At 44.9% G+C, this 18,109-nt stretch overlaps 2 protein-coding genes across 5 annotated transcripts in view; one reads left to right on the forward strand and one right to left on the reverse strand.

Moving 5' to 3' along the window:
* Positions 1–18,109, reverse strand: part of LOC135908910 (uncharacterized) — a 662,802-nt gene that overhangs the window by 328,015 nt on the left and 316,678 nt on the right. The gene's annotated exons all lie outside the window — the stretch shown is intronic.
* Positions 1–18,109, forward strand: part of LOC135909226 (adipokinetic hormone/corazonin-related peptide receptor variant I-like) — a 93,690-nt gene that overhangs the window by 47,430 nt on the left and 28,151 nt on the right. Inside the window, exon 2 of the mRNA XM_065441096.1 lies at positions 15,899–16,107. Within this exon, the coding sequence (XP_065297168.1) occupies positions 15,899–16,107 (209 nt within the window). The remainder of the gene's footprint in view (positions 1–15,898; positions 16,108–18,109) is intronic.

Raw genomic sequence — 18,109 nt, forward strand, 5'->3', positions numbered from 1 at the left:
TCATCCCACTTGGTCTTCTGCCGTCCTTGACAGCGCTTCCCTTCTCTTGACTCCCATTCTGTAACCCTAATGATGTACCGGTTATCTAATCTACGCATTACATGATTTGCCCAGCTTCTTTTTTTCTCCTAATGTTAATTAGATTATCGGCTATCCCCGTTTGCTCTCTGGTCCGAACCACTCTCTTTCGGGTCTCTTAAGGTTACGCCTACTATTCTTCGTTCCCTGGCTCCTTGCGCATTCCTTAACTTGTTTGTCAGCCTCCAAGATTCCGCCCCTTACGTCAGCATCGGTAAAATGCTCTGATTGTGCACCTTCCCTTTTCAATGGTAATAGTATGCTTCTAGTCGGAGCTGCCTGTGCCATGTGCGCTCCAACCTATTTTTCTATTCTGTAAATTTTCTTCTCGTGATCAAGGTTCCCTGTGAGTAATTGACCTAGATAAACGAACTCCTTCGCAGACTCTAGAGGCTGGCTTTGCGATCCTGAACTCTTGTTCTCTTGCCCGGCTATTCATCATTATCTGTCTCTTCTGCACACTAATCTTCAGCCACACTCTTACTCTCTCTCTTTTAAGGTCCTCAATCATCTGTCGTAACTCGTCTCCTGTGTTACTGAACAGGACAATGCCATCTGCAAACCGACCATTGCTGAGATATTCGCCATTGATCAATCTGCCATAATCCACCTAAATCCACGCCATTCTACCTTGATTCACATTATTGCACCTTAATCCACTTTATTCTACTTTAATCTACCGTAGTCCACTTTAATCTACTTCCATCTACTTTAATCCACTTTCATCGGCTCTAGTTCAGCGTCATTCACTTCACTTCACCTGAATTCACTTTAAGTGACCTTACCCTAATTTGTTCTAACTTTTATGTTGACATACAGATATACAAGACGCCGGTGATGTATTTTCCTGGCGCCCGCGGAGGACAAGGCCAGCTTTCCTGCCTCATGAGGCATATAACGCGTTCGCATTAAAAGAGCCATTGCGAGACATTGAGGCTTAATATAATTCCCAAACAATACAAGCGATCGAAGAAACGTGGGAGGCAATGTTAAAGGCGCAGAGCCTGGAAGATCAGCGAAGTCTGGTGGACCGGGCCCGGGCTGCAGCATTAGCCAACGGCTTTCTGCACTAAGAGAGCCGCCCACCTAGGGCGAAGAAAAAGCACTTTCTCGCTGTTTCTTACAATAAACGTTCATTCCTCGTCCTCACCCAGCGCTCTCGGATGACGCGAAAGCGCCGACTGCCATGCGATCCGAGTAACGTGTTCCTATTGTTGAGCACCGTACCAGCCGAGAACGATGCAACACTGTCAGAAATAAGCAGAATACGCGTCGAGCTTTAACTCTGGCCCATCTCCGATGCCACATATTCGAATAAATGTTAAACGCAGAGCCACTTTTCTGAGATAGTCACTGGGCCAAACTTATTGAAATTAGTTGCATTCGAGAGAAAATGTTAAATTGTGGTTACTGTTGTAAGCAGAACGTTGATGTAAGGCCTGAATTTTTTCAAACAAATGATGAAAAATTGTTAAGTTCGAAACAAACATGCAAGAGCATGAAGTTTATAAATTTGTAGCTCTGCGCCTAGAGCATATATTGTAGTTCTGTTAACTGCGTCCGGTAGGTCATCCGAACCGGACAAATACGATATGGAAATTTATATCTTACGTGAACTTGTTAAACTGTTTACAAGAAATTTACAAAAGTCCTACTGAGATGTTAAGGGTTTACTTGAGAGCCACGCATAATAAAAAATTGTCCGCTTTAGATGTACTGTTAGACGCAGTTTACAGAATGGTTATACTCCTCTTCACTGCTGAATAGTTGTAAACTTGAAAGATTCGTTTCCTGAAAATCTGCCATTTTCAACAATATTTATGAACAAATTGACGGCATAGATTGAAAATTCACTACGAACAGTAGCTAGATTCTAGCTTCTTTTTTTAAATTCAACAAACCACATCAAATTTAATGCCGTTGTTGCCGAGAAAAATCATTTCTGTTTTTTCGTGTGTCTAGATAGGAGCACCCGAGAGAAGGCTTCCCTTCAAGGTATGCGTAAATCTTCGCGACCTGAGCGGTCAACCCACGACGACTTCCACATTTACAAATCACGTCTTATTGCTACATGTGACAGAGAGTCTAAGCAGAAAGAGAACTTGAGCAGGGACTTGCTTGAATTCACAGGTCGATCGATACGTTCGCCTTGTTCCCGGTCAAGGGGCATGTAGAAATTGCCGCCCTCAGAGCGTCCAGCGTATCGACTTGTATAGTGTACGACCGTTTAACCTGTAGGACGGGCACGGGCATTGAACAACGCACCGACGACATTACTGCACTTATGGAGCCGACAGTCTGGCGACCGAGGCAGCATACGAAGCTGAACAAAGCGGTACGCTCGCTCAACCAAACGAACACGGGGCATTCGCTCCACCAATGTTCCACTGTGCTGTGACCACGTATTAAGCACATAATCAGGATGGAATTAGATTGAGAAGAGCCTTCACGCAAAAACTGGATCTTTCTGCTGAATTTTATTAAGAACAGGCGAGCAGAAGGAGCAAAATCATTTTTATGTGATATAGGAGAAAAACTATGCAGAAACTACACTGGACTTATTTAAATATGAGTAAGCATTCCCCCAAGTTTCAGTTGGCCCACTCCCAAATTAAATTTAGCCAACCCCCACATTTCAAGTTGACCCGCCCCGAAATTTCCAGTTGACCAACTCCCATATTTTAGTCGGCTCAACCCCAAATTTAAGTTGACCGACTCCCAAATTTAAGCTGGCGCACCCTAAAATTTCAAGTTGGCCCACCCCCAAATTTTAATTGGACCCACTCCCAAATTTAGGTTGGCCAACCATCAAATTTCAGTTACCCCACCCTAAAATTGCATGCTTGATTTTTCAATGAGGCGAACGTTACTAGCACGAGAAATTGAAGCACATATTCAAATAATTAGAAATAATATTATAAATAATTTCTCAATTAATTTTTACGGCACATATATTACAATTCACGAATTGTAGCTGGTTAGCTGAAAAGTCGTATCCACTTGAATGTAGTTTGCAGAATGACAGCAGTTTCTAGATATTATTTCCCAAAGTTTGGAATGCAATACATGGGCGTTTCAGTTACTCTTGTGGTTCAAGGCAGAAAAAAGGGTTTCGTTAAAAAAGTGGGGCAGTGCGTTTTCACAGCAAGTTTGATGACGCATATATCCAAATTGGCGTCATGCTGGAAACTCATTACAAGTGGATGCGCCTTGCAAACACACCGGCTAGAATCCGTAAACTGCAAAATATGCCATAAAGCTAATAATTAAAGGGGTAATTAGGGAACTTTTTAATTAGTTTACAATGAGTTTGAATATCTTGTGTAAGTAATGTCCGCCTCTTAGAATATTCCAGCTCAAGGACTAGAATTACGTTGTATGCAACATGCTAGTATTAAAGATTCAATAAAACCTGAAGATGATCATCCTGTATATGTATTATACACCTTTGGTTCCTATTTGGAGGGTGCTAACAATGTAAGCAGCCAACTGATCATGAAGTATACGCTTCGTGTCTTAGGTTCAGCTATGCTCGATAATGACAGTTGCTGTGAAACGGGAGTCGGCGGCAATCAAGGAAAACCGCTCCTGCGGTAAAATAAAAATCGCTGTTTTAGGTGGACTTCTTTTCAACATCAACGCTGTGCTTAGCCAAGATAGCGTTCTGCTCTCGCTTTGGTTCTTCGTCGTCTTCGATATGCGCGAAAGTGTGTTCGTCGCCACCTGCAGCTGTCCCGCAGCTATATATTAAATTCACTGCAGAACATTTTTAGCACTCTCATACACAGTGCAAAGCAACGCCAAGTTTTCAGGCGTAGAGTTCTCACTCATTAATTCTCATCGCCTCCTCAAGCAATAGTAATTACCGGTAACCCCAGCGCTCCCATAGATTGTGTGGATGTGGGTTGAAGTGATGTAAAAAAAATCTTAGTGCTTGTACATTTCTGCTAAACTTCCTGGCAGCAACTAAAAACAAGAAATGTGAAAGTGAACACTACCAAATGAACCAAGACCACAGACAGAGCGTCGAAGCCGCAGAGCAAGGGTAAACAAATATACATCCTTCCCATCACTCGAACGTCGGATGAACAAATCAGCGCTAGTTTCCCCTTTATGAAGTTTGTATGAAACTTTCAGAACCAGTTGAGCAAAGCGAGGAATGTGCATCTGAACATTGATCAAGCGCCTGTTCAGAAAAAGTGCATATCCGCACTGTTTGTGTAGCAGGCGGGTTCCTTTGCTGTCTCTCCGAGTATATTGCTTTTGCGGTGGTGGCATTAGCCGCTGTCAGCACGTGGCCTCGAAAACACGAAGAAATTCGAGGTTTCTTGAGCCATCACAAGTAAGGTAACTGGATTTGTCAATGCACCACTATCATGTATATTCTCGTCTTTTTCTCGTATGTTGTTTCTTCGTTCCTTTTTTATCTTTACGACAACGGCGGGTACTCGATAATAATTTTGCAGTGGAAAGGATGTGGGGGTGGTGAAAGTGATGCATCTTATATTGTCACAGCTTTGAAACACTTCACGCGTCATTCAAATGCATATTATGCATACTTCCGCCCTCTATTTGAAGTATTTACTGTTGCTTTTATGCGAACTTGTATTTTTTCCGCATCCAAAGAAAATGTGATTGTAGCACGACTTAGGTGAGAAATTCGCCAGTACGCTGAGAGGGGCTGTGAAAGACGAATGTCACGAAGGCATTACCGGAAGAGGACTCCGCTACATCTACGCTTCCAGGCTTGAAACAGGAAGAAGAAAGAAGGTGGATGGGAATATTTACTCTCCTTACGAAATGCGAGCGGACGTACCTTTTTAAAAATGCAGCGTCAAGATTGAAAATGGCAGGAATGTAAGCCCTTTTTGTCACTGGAACATTTCACGAAAAAGAGAAGTTAACATCGAATCCCCATTTGACACCTTTTCAGGGGTTATAGAAAACGACTCATCTTTGATGCATTATTGGCGCATAAAACTCCAGATTGGAATTTTTTCAAAGTCACACGTGCGCTTTGCGTCCGACCTGCACTTTTTCCTTCGAACTGAGTCTTCGAAGATGAGTTCATGGTTCTTCACATGCACTTTTGCTAAGCAGTGGAGCAGCACTTCAGTCTTCTTTCAGCACTGTCCTCAAAAAGTAACGTGATCATCAACTTCGACCAGATAACGACTTCATGCTCCTAGTTTGCCTGAGTGAGGAATTTCCCAGTGTTTCTATGCTGTGTGTTAAAAAAGGCAGCAAGAAAAAGGGGTCCTCCATAAAATCAAGCATTGGTGGTGCGATAAAAGTGCGTGCTATAAAAAGGAGAAGGTTCGAGTGGTGCAGTTTACAGGTTCTGTTAGTGCTACAATCAAGAAAATAAATGTGCAAGCATTGCTTGGCAATCTGAAACCCCTGCAAGTTTCGTGGATTCCTGTGCAGCAATATCTCATCATTTTTCAAAGTTAACTGGGCCCATACTCACAAAACTTACTTTATGGAAGTTTTTCTCTCAGTTGCCGTCTTGTTATCGCGCTGATAGTTGTCATGAGTTGCGGCAGAGGATCGACTAATGAGAAGACTTTCCTGCTTAGGACAACACCATCTGTCAAGTAACCCGAGCCATTTGTGTTGTTTCAGGGAGCGGTGCTTAAAGGGACCCTGAAACGCTTTTGACGATTTTCTACAAACGTACTGAGTCGTTAGAGTAGGTCCTTCTGATCATTAATTGACACATCTAAGTGCTCTGCGTAAAGCGTGTAATTTATTATAAGGTTTTAAAAATGCACATCGCCGCCGATCGCAGCGCACTGCTCGGCGGAATTTTAAGCCGCCCCTACCCATATGACCGAAATTACTCACATGACGTCAGTGGGGCGAGCTATCCGATTGGCTGACCAGGGCGCGTGATCAATAATTTCTCCAACTTTATGGTAAACAAATGATCTTCGTAATAGTTGGAATGTTAGTTAATTTGTTTTTATAAAAAGAAAGTAGCATAAATAGAATGCACAAGAACAATTTTTCAGTACACTTAAGCACTTCCGGCACACAGCAAGTGTCGTCTGCTTGTGTTACAACGTACTCCATTTTGACGAGAGCTCCGCGGTCAGAGTTGGTCTCAGTCTTTTCGTGAGCGCTATGATTCGACTTTGTTGCCTTGTGGACTGCAAACGTAGCGACTGGCAATATGTCAAGCTGCGACATCGTGTCCCACTGCAAGGCAGCGTACGAGCGAACTGGCTGCTGCGCATCGGACTGCCGCTATCCGATCGGCGCCAGGATTCGCGCGTTTGTGGCCGTCACTTTACCCCGGAAGATTACTAACGCAATAGCGTTTCGCGAGTCCCGTATTAGGGCAAACGTAAGCGCAAGGGGATAGGGTCTGGCCGCTTGACTGTGCCGTAACGGGACGAGCCGAGATGAGCAGAAGGGCAAACGTGAATGGTCTGCACGGTGCAGCCACCTGGTGGCATAGAGCTCAACCATACACAGTAGCAGCAACGAAGCGTATTCTGCTTTGCTGCTGGTGCGTATTTTTCGCAGGAGTGTAATCATCAACACGTTGTTTTTATAAATGTTTAAAATGTTTCACACTTGGTTAGAGCAATATTAGCGCTTTGTTTGGCTGGTTAAGCGCTGCGCCAACAAGTGTCTGGACCGTGCAGACCGATCAGGCCGCTCACGTATACGTCTACGCCAAAGTTCCTTCATCAGCTTGAGTTTATGCCTCCAGTCATTCGCCGATATGACCAGCTTGCCTGTGGTTAACGGAATGCCAGACACGTTCGGCGCTACGACAGAATGCTCGCAACGCACGCTGCTTCGAAAGCTCTCGCTTGGGGTCGACAGCCAAGCGGCTAGCGGAGAGGTTTCGCGCGGGCGGGGGCGGGTTCCAAAACCACCGGAAGGGGACGATGTGACGTCGCATCGTGACGCAGGACCAGTGAAGGCGGAGCTTAGCCCCGATCGCTCGGCGAACGAGTTGAGGAGGAAAAGCATGGCTAGGGAGGAGGGTAACTTGTAATCGCTTGCAGCTCCAATAATACGTAACGCTTCACTTTAATTGTGGTGTGAATGTTCTACTTAAGCACGCGCCTACGCGCCTCAAAAAAGTTGTCCTAACCGTTTCAGGAGCCCTTTAAGGCGCAAGTGACAATGCGTTCCAAGCCTGTAGCGCAGACGCTAAAGCACGGCGAACGATAAATACATGCCGTTGTGTTAACTCCCAAAGTAACCTTCAAAGCCAATATTTATTTATCACATTAAAAACCAAATTCTCAAACTCTTAGCAATCGATGTTATTAGTGTGCTCATCAAGTAAAATTTCATGCGTATTAGCGCCAGTCTAAAAGCGTGTAATATTTTTAGACAAGTTATGAAAGCACCTTGCATACTTTATGACAAGTTAGTAATTTTTAAGCTCTAATTTAATGAAGTATTTACTTTACAACGCCAGGGGTTCTAGAGCACGCACATGTGGGAATCGGCAACTCGGCAATAAAAATTAACAATTTCGTTTATTGCCGCAAAAGCGTCAAATGGCTCATCAGTTAAACTATACCTAAATTGTCACTCGCTTTGACGTCACGTCTCGAGCACGCCTCAACGGAGCAGAGCGGGCGAAAGGGTACACCTGCAACAAAAGTAGTGCGTTAGGAGAGTGGCCATTTCCGTGACACAAATGGGGAACCAGCGCTGGATAGGCGGCGCGTCGAAAAGAGTGCGTTGCACGCCGCCCTGGCGACAAAACGCGGCATATTCCAGCCTCTCGACCAGACGACACACACGTGCGCGGCCGTATTATAGTTCGTATGTTTCCGTTTTCACGCCGCTTCAAGTGGAGAGTTTCGTAAGGAAGCTAGCGCCATCAAGTGAAGAAATGACGAAAGGAGCTTTTTAAGCGTTATATATTTTTCACAGTATGTCGCGGCGAGCACGTGTGTTTCTTTAACGGTTGCGCCGTGGTCCATTGCCATGCTTGCGTGGCAGCCTGCCTCGCAAATCTAGCAGCTATGGCTCCGGCCGTGCTGCGCTATGGTTTCGAAAGTATTAGTTAGCCTGAAGACATTTCATATTTCTCTGGCTAGACATAAAAAATTCGGATGTTACTTCGCCACTGCAGTCATAAAGACATAAAAAATTCGGAATGGAGAAGAAAGCTTTGTCGCATCAGCTGACATGCGCAAGCGAAGGTTTGAGTGCTCCGCTGCTGGATCCGTAACAACGCTGGCTACATTTAGCACTTATTACATAAATTTACCAGATGCACCTCAGCGCCGAGTCCTCATCAGCATGCGCATTTTTACAAACATGTAGGCGGCTTAGTCGCGCGTGCGCCGGCAGTATGCGCACACAACTTTATCGCATCAGCTGACTCGCGCAAGCGAAGGTTTGAGTGCTCCGCTGCTGACTCCGTAACAAGGCTGGCTACATTTAGCACTTATTACATAAATTTACCGGATGCATCTCAGCGCCGAGTCCTCATCTGCATGCGCATTTTTAAAAACATGTAGGCGGCTTAGTCGCGCGTGCGCCGGCAGTATGCGCACACAACTCGTATTACAAGGCAGCTTCCCTACCGCATTTCGATCGGACCAAATGCGAAAACAGCGTGTGCTTTCATAGGTGCACGTTAAATAACCCCAGGTTGTCCAAATAACTTCCCCACTCACTTACGCCTCGTAATCAAATTGTGGTTTTGGTACGTAAAACACCACATTGTTTAAATTTTAATCTTCCTTCAACATTGTAGCTTCAGCGTGTCATTTAATCATCGCGTAAACGGCACATTATAGTAATATAGGGGTGCTATAACATAAAAGTATTCAAATTTTTCTATTCCAAATCTGCAATCAGCCGCCCGCGATTGGTCAGAAGCTTTTTTGGACCACCCGCACTTCACCTGTCTGTCACGCGATGTCACGAAAACCGCGATCGCTCCCCCTCTGATTTGACGTGTACACACTGATTATGCCAGAATTCACCGAACGATAGAAAACTGGTTATTTCTTATTCGACACCTTTTCGCCATTAGCACTCGCCTATTGGTCAAAAGTTTTCGGGCTGCACCCACTTCACTTGCCTGTCATGCGACGTCACAAAACCGCAAAAACTCACGCGTCAAAGTGACGTGTACGCATTAAAGATACAATAATATGCAGAACAAAACTAAATTTACTTCTGAATAGCCGCAGGCTGCACCGTTCCGAAATGAATAAAATATGGCTGCCGCCGATAGCTCAGGCGCTGGCTACTCGCACCTGCTGGAGAGCATGGGTTTATTTGCGTATAAAAAGCTTTTTGCGTGGCCGTGCTACATTTTCGAGCACGTTCGGCACACTTATGACTTGGTTCTGCCAACTCTTGGTTGCTGAAAATCCGTTTTAGCGACATTCTTTAGCTTCCATTGCATGCGGCCGTGATTTTCGACCAGCCACTGCAAGTTAAGTAAGGGAAAGCGGACCAATCGCAGACGCCGGCAGCACCCTCTTCATGCGGTTATCGATTTTCAGTGCGGTGGCTGGGCCTTATCGAATCCCTCTCCACTTGAGCGTGCTCCTCGCCTCTTGTCAACCAATTAGACAAGAAAAGCCGCTCAGTGTAGGCAATGCTATTCGTTTTTCAAGCAAACAAAAGTGACCTCCTATCAACCAGGAGAGCATTTGATTGGTCTGTTCAGACAGCTCTGCGGGTGATGGCCTGATGCTTGCGTCGGCGGTTACGCAAATTTGACGTCAGGAGGTTGGGATAAAAAGATATTGGAATAGTTTTTCGAATAATTTCCGTTATGGGGCCCTAGTTCAATGTATTCTTGGAACACAATAACGAAATTTGTTCAAGAATCTGCTACCTAACAGAGGTCCGTGCTTTGGCTTTTACAGGCACTGTTAACGGGAGCAGAAAGAATCGAATAAACTAATGCAGCAGCCGATTCTTGTTCTGCTAGATAGAATGGAAACCTTCAATAGCGCACGGTGTGCGCTATTGAAGAGATCGGGAGAGCTCGATCTGAACTACACCTGACCTGCCATCCCTTGCCCAGCGACACCGAAGGCGGAAGACATAGGTTGCGCACACCAAAAATACAGTGTTGATGAAACGCTCAGTTTAAATCCTAAAGACAAAGCACGGTATTATGCAGTCTTTCGTCATTCTTCGGTTGTGTGGGAGGCAGTGGAGCTCAAATTTAGTGGCCTCTAGTGATGTCTTTTGTCGTGTGTTACTTTGTCGCAATATAGCGTAAACACACTTGTTAAACTAAATCCCTGTTCAAATTTCAATTTAAACGAAAGCAGAAGTCGGAGCAATTACCAGCGTGGAAAGGTAAAAACTAAATTAAATTCTGAGGTTGTACGTGCCAGTACCACAACATAATTATGAGGCATGCCGTATACGGCATGCCTATACGGCATGCCCCTATAGTGGGGCGCTCCAGATTATTTTCGACCACTGCACGGTGAAGGGGCCTTTTTGCATTTCGTGCCCATCAAATGCGTCCCCCGAGTCTGGGAACTGATCCCGCACCCTCGTGTTTAACATGGATAAGTAGATGGTGCTAGCGAGATTCTACGAGATTTCGAAGGGAACGAATGCGGGTTTTAATCTCCTATTAGCACGGAGGAATCTTTATTGAGTCCGAAAACACAGCGCAGCGTAGATTTTTTTGGAGGCATGCATAATCCACGCTGGTCCACCCCTCTTTTAATTTCGTCTCAAGCGTCTCCCTTTGCCTCTACACCGCACGGCTGATGCCGATCTTACACGCACTGGTCAGGCTTTACCACGCTGCATGGGCATGGCAATTAACAAAATCTATAGCGCGGCGACCGACGTGCAACCCCACAACGGTGGCAAGCTTTGCTGTCCCGCGTCGGCTCTCGAGAGCAGTTCGATCTGGTCGGGAGAGCGTGCGTGTGAGGCTGCGGATAATAGGATCGTCGACTGAGGGCCCCCTCGACTAACGAGGCGTCCGGGCGGGGAACACCCCGGTGCAATGTTTCACACAAGAAAATAAGTTTTACAGCAAAGCTCTTCGACTCTAGTTGGTCGGAATGTTTCGTCGGCTCGTACTCATCCAAAAACTTCGCCGCCACCTAGCGGCCGCGACCACTCAGACATGCCTCAAACCGCAGCTGGAAAATAGCTTTGTCGTTAAATTTTCGCGTAATGGAAACGTGTTTTCTGCTACACTCGAATTACAATTCGAAGCTATCCTGTGTGCAGCTCGTCGGCAGCGAATTCTCTGACGCAATTTAGTTTGGAAAATTCCGTTATTTCAATAGGGCACTTGCGCTTGGCGGAGCACCAAGAAGGACGAGGATTATGCTGCACTTCGGCAGACGTGCGTGCGCGTGTGACGCGCGTATGCACACAATGCATCTGTCCTTGATGTATGGATGCTCAGCCCCTTGCATATGTGGCACAGCGTGTGCTAGATCGACAGCCTGTAGTTGTCTAACGTGGTCTAACGTCAGCTGGGGCGGTATATAGTCGACAACAGCTTTGCTGTGCGTCCACTTTCACAGGGTGAAATGAAGGCGGATTATTTTTCTCTCTGTCCACATTATTCTTATTCAGGAGTTTTCTATAGCTTCTCTAGATAAGTTGGGCTACTTATCAACAGTGTAACTTCCATCCTTACGATGTAGTGAAACGTACCATTTAAATATTGTTCCTGCCACACACTTGGAAAGGTTCGCCAGCATGTTACACTCCTGCAGCATGGGAAGGCGAGAGCCTGCTGCACACGTGGTAGTGCACTAAGCTATACAATCGGAGGGGTCAGACTCCTTGCAGGACATAACGAGCTGCAGTGTGAAGCATATTCACGGCGCTTTAGATCCTCCTCTTCAACGACACATGCGAGCACCAAATGCACTACATAAAGGCTTTTTCTTACTTTATTTATTTATATATTTCTTTGTTTGTTTGTTTGTTTCTTTCTTTCTTTCTTTTTTTCTTTCTTTATTTTCCCTTGTTGCTTCTTTCTGCGTTCTTTCTTTCGTTCCTTGTTTCAATCTTTAGTTCTTTCCTTCTCTCTTTCTCTCATTTCTTCATTCATATTCAGCCATTGCATCTTTCCTTGCTTAAGGGAGTATGAGCCATTCCTTATGATGATATTTTTTGTCTCACTAAACTAGACACCGCTTTCTTCGGGTATGAGCCATTGCAACGAGCCACTTAAAGGGCAACTCTGGCGTTTCTTCAACCATATTAGGATATTGTCATTTTCAAATGGTATTTCCTGGTATTGACGGTCCTGTCACCTGCAGGGTGGTTCAGGTTGCTTGAAACTTCATCAATAATTTTAAATAACCAATAAATGAGACACCGAAACCGAAACGGGTAGCTGCTTCGTGTGAAGTCACGATGAGGGAATGACGTCAGGTCCTACTCTACCATAATGTAAGCACGCAGAACGTGTGCTGAACACGCAGTACACGTGGCACTAACACCACAGAAGCGAAGCTGATGCTGCCTCCTGACGACACAGGGAGTTTTTACAGTTTGCGGACTAGACAGCGGCGATTTAAGCTACGACTTCAGCGACAGGGGTGGTGTAGACCCTGACGTCGCAAACACAGGGTGGCCAGTAAAAAATTATGAGTCCGGAATACAACCAATTTTTAAAATTCATTTGCAGGAAAAGTAAGTGGCTTGCAGCCATATATTTTGGCACAAATAACCAGAATGCAAAAGAGAACACATATGCAAAATTTTAATAACATCAGCGGACATCGAGAAGTCACCGGAGTTGCTTTCTGCTTAGAAAGGAAATCTGTGTTGTTTCCATATGCAGGGTATTTGAACGAACACTTTCAGAAATGTTTAAAGGGTACCTGCGGCAGATAGCACAATTCTGGTTCATGAGGTGGTCTACTCGAAGAGGCGGACATTACTCGCACAAAGAATTGAAATGCATAATCGACTAATTCAAAAAAATTTACTAATTAGGTTTTTAACTAAATACATTATGGCGCATATTGCAATTTCCACATTCTAGCGGTTGAGTTTGCAAAGCCGATCCACTTGCAACGAATTGTCAGGATAACACCAGTTTCCAAATATTATTTCGTGACCTTTGCGAAGAAATGCATAGGCATTCCAGTCACTTTCCTAACAAAACGTCGTTTTATGCATTGAAGCAGAAATGTTAACTGGAACGCCAATGCATTTCTTGGCACAGTTCGGGAATATCTAGAAACTGCTGTCACCCCGAGAATTCGTTAAGAGTGGATCCGCCTTGAGAACTCTACGGGAGGAATTTGTAAATTGAAATGTGGGCCATATGGTAATTAGTTAAGCACCTGATAGGTAATATTTGTTAATTAATTGGTCACGCATTTCAATTCCTTCTGCAAATAATGTCCGCCTCTTCGAATAGACCAGCTCATAAACTATAATTGTGCGATCTGTCGCAGGCAACGTTTAAAAATTTCTGAAAGTGTTCGCCGAAGCACGGTTTTTAATCGTCCTTGACGTTTTCGGTTTCAGCACTAGGGATAAAAGACGAACGCTTTGGAAGGAGGAAAATACAGCAATGCACGAAGCATCCTGTTATTCAGGTGATTTTACTGCCCGGAAGGATATGCCCAGTAAGTCACGTCGGCAAGATGCACAAAGACAAATAATGGCTCATTCATCCATGCAGGGAACCACTAGTGCTACGTGTGTAGAACTATTGGCATGGTAGTATTCTATTTTGGTGCGACAGAAGTGGTGTTAAGGCATTTATCAAACTACTTTATAACCTAATAACACTTGCGCAATAATCTACCCTTGTCTCAGTAATACCATGAAGAACATGCATTGAAAAAAATTTAATGCCTCAACGGCGTATGCATCAAAAGTACATAACTTCGCACTAGTTCTGAATTGCGTTTGTATGTTTGGGAAGATGTAAAAGGGGCCTTGCTGTGACACTGACTGGGGATCTATTTCACGAACTATGAATTGTGGCATGGCATTCATGGCTAGAGTTGTATTTGTGTTGCTTGGTTGCTTGCTACTAAATATTGCATATGATTACGTAGGCGGCTAAAAAACTACATTGCTTTTGTTACTTTGAGTTTCTTGAATCAAAGTACCGAGCAAGCAGGCCTTCTGCAGTAGGGCGAAAGGGGCCTGCTTAAACAGCAAATTTAAGCATGAAATGATTTTAGCTCCCCTTTTCGGCGACCTTCAAGTGACCTTGAGCCATGAGCCACAGCCGTTTTCCGGGCACTCAAACAAGAACATTCGGGTAAGTTGCGAGAACAAAACGAGATCATCCGGCCAACTGGTCAAAATAAGAAAATGCGGTTTCTCGCCTTCAACCATTCGTATACAGGACGGCATTAAATACGCTAGTAACTGTCCAAACAAGTCGCAAAAACTGTTCTTTCCGAGTCCTCTTTAATGCTTGTTCACACTATCACTGAAGCTATGGTTTCTAGTACTCTGAAGTTTTATTTGTGATTTCCAAAAGCGATGTTCAAAACACTGATGCAGGGCACCATACACGCCATTGTCATCCTTTCGCGCTAACACACGGTTGCCGGTGCTCTTTTGTACGCCGGCGGTGCGTGAGTTCTGCTGCTCAGGTTTTGCGTCGCCTCGAGAGATGGCGCTACACTGCGTGACACCTCTTTCATGCGCTTTTCTTCCAGCTGGGCGGAGTCCATATGGACCAGTGCGCAGTATGGCGTGCTGCAGGGCAGTGCTGTGGGGTATGGTAGGGTGTGCCATTCCGACCATGCACTACACCCATTTTAAGATTGTAGCTAGTATAATCTCCAACCAGTTTGCTTTGCTGATTACCATTTCATGCTTACGTCTACTCTCGATTACGGGACAGCCAGCACTTTTTGTTTTTGTTTGAGGACGGTGAAGTTGGATATATTTTTCGATTTTGAAGAGGCGGGGAGCTGAATAGGTTATTTGTTATTCCTTGTTTTTCAGCTGTCGCCCAATGCATTTTCTTCGTACTGTCACTCCAAGTATGGAGGGCAGCTCCTCGCAACGTGCCTTCTCAGCTCTAAATATGACGTCGTTCTCTTGCAGAATATTGCAATATTTTAGCTTGAATTGAAATGTGTGTTGTGCTATGACAGCTATTGTTATATGAGTGGTCATACACGCTCATACATGCATGTTCACACACGCTGGAGGAGCAATCACTGTACTGTAGCGTAATTTTGTCGGTAACTATTTAGCAGGCAGCAGTCTGCTTCGTTTTCTTTTTTCTTTCTTTTTTTGTGGCAGAGTTCCTTGCATTTTTTCTTTTTTCTTTTTACCCATACTACATAGTTCGCGCGCACCAATTCTCTTGTTACGTGCAGCAGGCAATTGTGTTCTCACGATTGCACCTGCTGTTTCCTACTCGCCAGGACTCATTGCTAAATGCTGCATTTGTCCTTTCGTTGTGGCTCACTAGCTAAAAAAGTAACAATATTCAATAGCGTTCGCATTTGGAACTAACATAGCCATTGATTATCTGTATTTCCTAAGGCTTATACAGAGCGCCCCAGGCGTGCCTACTCGTTCCCTCCCTCCCCCTGCTCATTCCCCCAACCCCACCCCCCGCAACAGACCATCTGTCATCCATATTTTTCAGTGATACTCCACCGTTGTTACTTAAGCCATATAGAATAACAAATCGGTAGTGCGGCGCCTATCACAGAAGCCCTGCCTTTCAGGTTTTCCTACAGTTAGAGAAGCCAATGCGTTGTTACTGGTAATGCCAGGTGCTGCGTCTTTAGTGGCAATAGACTTTTCTTCTGCCCTATCTTTCTTATGCACTTGGACTAGTTCTTCCAAACACTAAAGCTTAAGCGAACGCGTTTCGTCGCAGGCATTCATCTTCCACGTGATGGAACATCCAGCGAGGCCGGGTTTCTACCAGTGCGTGACTTTCGCCTCGTTCCCTTCGCCGGCACACGAGAAGGTGTACAATCTGCTGTGCCTGCTGGTGCTTTACGGCGGGCCACTGGCCGTCATCGTGCTCTGTTATACCCGCATCTTCTGGGAAATCCAGCGCCAGTCCAGGGAGGGACAAGGCAAGTTGCTTTGTTTTATGTCCTTGCCAGCCGAAGGTGTCTAATGAGGGCTCGTATTCACGGAAATTGTCTTAAGTAAAATTATTTTCGCATTTGCGGCTGCTCAGGCGAACAGCACTATGACAAGCAACTGGCGTGACAACGGAACAATCGCCGCGGTGATCTCCAAGAGCGGAAAGCAGCCACATAAGAGAAGTTTTATAAATACGGACCGAGGCCTATATTTACAAACTGTTGTTACGCTATAGAATTGTTCGTAAAAGTAAATTTCAGCTAGTCATGGTGTTGAACATATTATTAACGAAGGCGGCTGGTTTATAGAAAAGTTCACTTACGAGCGAAAAGCTTTGTGAAGTCCCTAAGCATTTTTTTTTCTTTTCTCCGACGGAAATAGTCATCACGTTGGCGGTTTTCCCAATCTTTAGGCAAGTATGGCAATAGTAGCAATATATGAGGATAATAATCAATAGGCAGATTTCGGGGACAGGAAAATGATGCCAGCTTCTCCTTAATTGTCTCATGAGTGAAACAAAGGCGCAACACTGCTAGGTTAAAACAATTTTGTACACATCACAAGGCCTGCTTTGTGGAACAGCACCATGACTTATTCAGCGTTTTTTGGTATTTTATTCACAACCAACAAATTTTATTTGTGTCCACGACATATAAGGAATAAACTTAAGCGCTGTAGACTTGTAATCGTCTGATACCAGAATAAATTATTGGTGGTGCATTCATCTGTCGGAGATGATCGTCAATGTTAATATAATGCAAAATATATCCTGCGATCTGTCTGTATTTGGTGATCGTAGATATTATATGTTATCATGATTATTAGGAAGAACATACGACATAAAGTATGAACAGATGCATACTGTAGCCATTCACCCATGTTGGCATAAAAGAGGTTGATTGGAGAACAGCACGTGCACCGACCGACTGACCTACCGACCGACCGCCTGCAAATTGGACAAAGCTCGCTGTAGAAGCGTGAGCCGTTGGGCTAGTTGGTGCGACATGTCAGGGTACAATAGCACTGAATTGCCAACGACCAGAACACAGATGGAAGGAACGCAGACACATACAGGAAAGGGGCTTTCCTGTCTGAGCGTATTTCATGTGTGCACCGGCGTTCCTTCGATCCGAGTTCCTTTCATACGCAATTGAGCGCTCTTCTACCTTCAAATGAATAGAGTTCCCAAAGACTACTAATCGCATTAAAAGCTTTCATCGGTAATCAATGAAACCTCAAGGCCTATGCTATTCACACTTACGTACTATCGACTGTAACAGTATTATACATATTTCTGCTTCTGCAAACACAGGATAAGTTCGACCATACTGTCATTCCTCTTGCGTTCTTTCCCCTTATAGCGTTCCCAGCTGGGGCTTTTTATTGGGATCAGCATCATTTGTCTGCTCCAGGCCTTTTGAGCCTATCTATCTATCTATCCATCCATCCATCCATCCATCCATCCATCCATCCATCCATCCATCCATCCATCCATCCATCCATCCATCCATCCATCCATCCATCCATCCATCCATCCATCCATCCATCCATCCATCCATCCATCCATCCATCCATCCATCCATCCATCCATCCATCCATCCATCCATCCATCCATCCATCCATCCATCCATCCATCCATCCATCCATCCATCCATCCATCCATCCATCCATCCATCCATCCATCCATCCATCCATCCATCCATCCATCCATCCATCCATCCATCCATCCATCCATCCATCCATCCATCCATCCATCCATCCATCCATCCATCCATCCATCCATCCATCCATCCATCCATCCATCCATCCATCCATCCATCCATCCATCCATCCATCCATCCATCCATCCATCCATCCATCCATCCATCCATCCATCCATCCATCCATCCATCCATCCATCCATCCATCCATCCATCCATCCATCCATCCATCCATCCATCCATCCATCCATCCATCCATCCATCCATCCATCCATCCATCCATCCATCCATCC

The sequence above is a fragment of the Dermacentor albipictus genome, chromosome 1 (assembly GCF_038994185.2).
Source record: "Dermacentor albipictus isolate Rhodes 1998 colony chromosome 1, USDA_Dalb.pri_finalv2, whole genome shotgun sequence".
NCBI lineage: Eukaryota > Metazoa > Arthropoda > Arachnida > Ixodida > Ixodidae > Dermacentor > Dermacentor albipictus.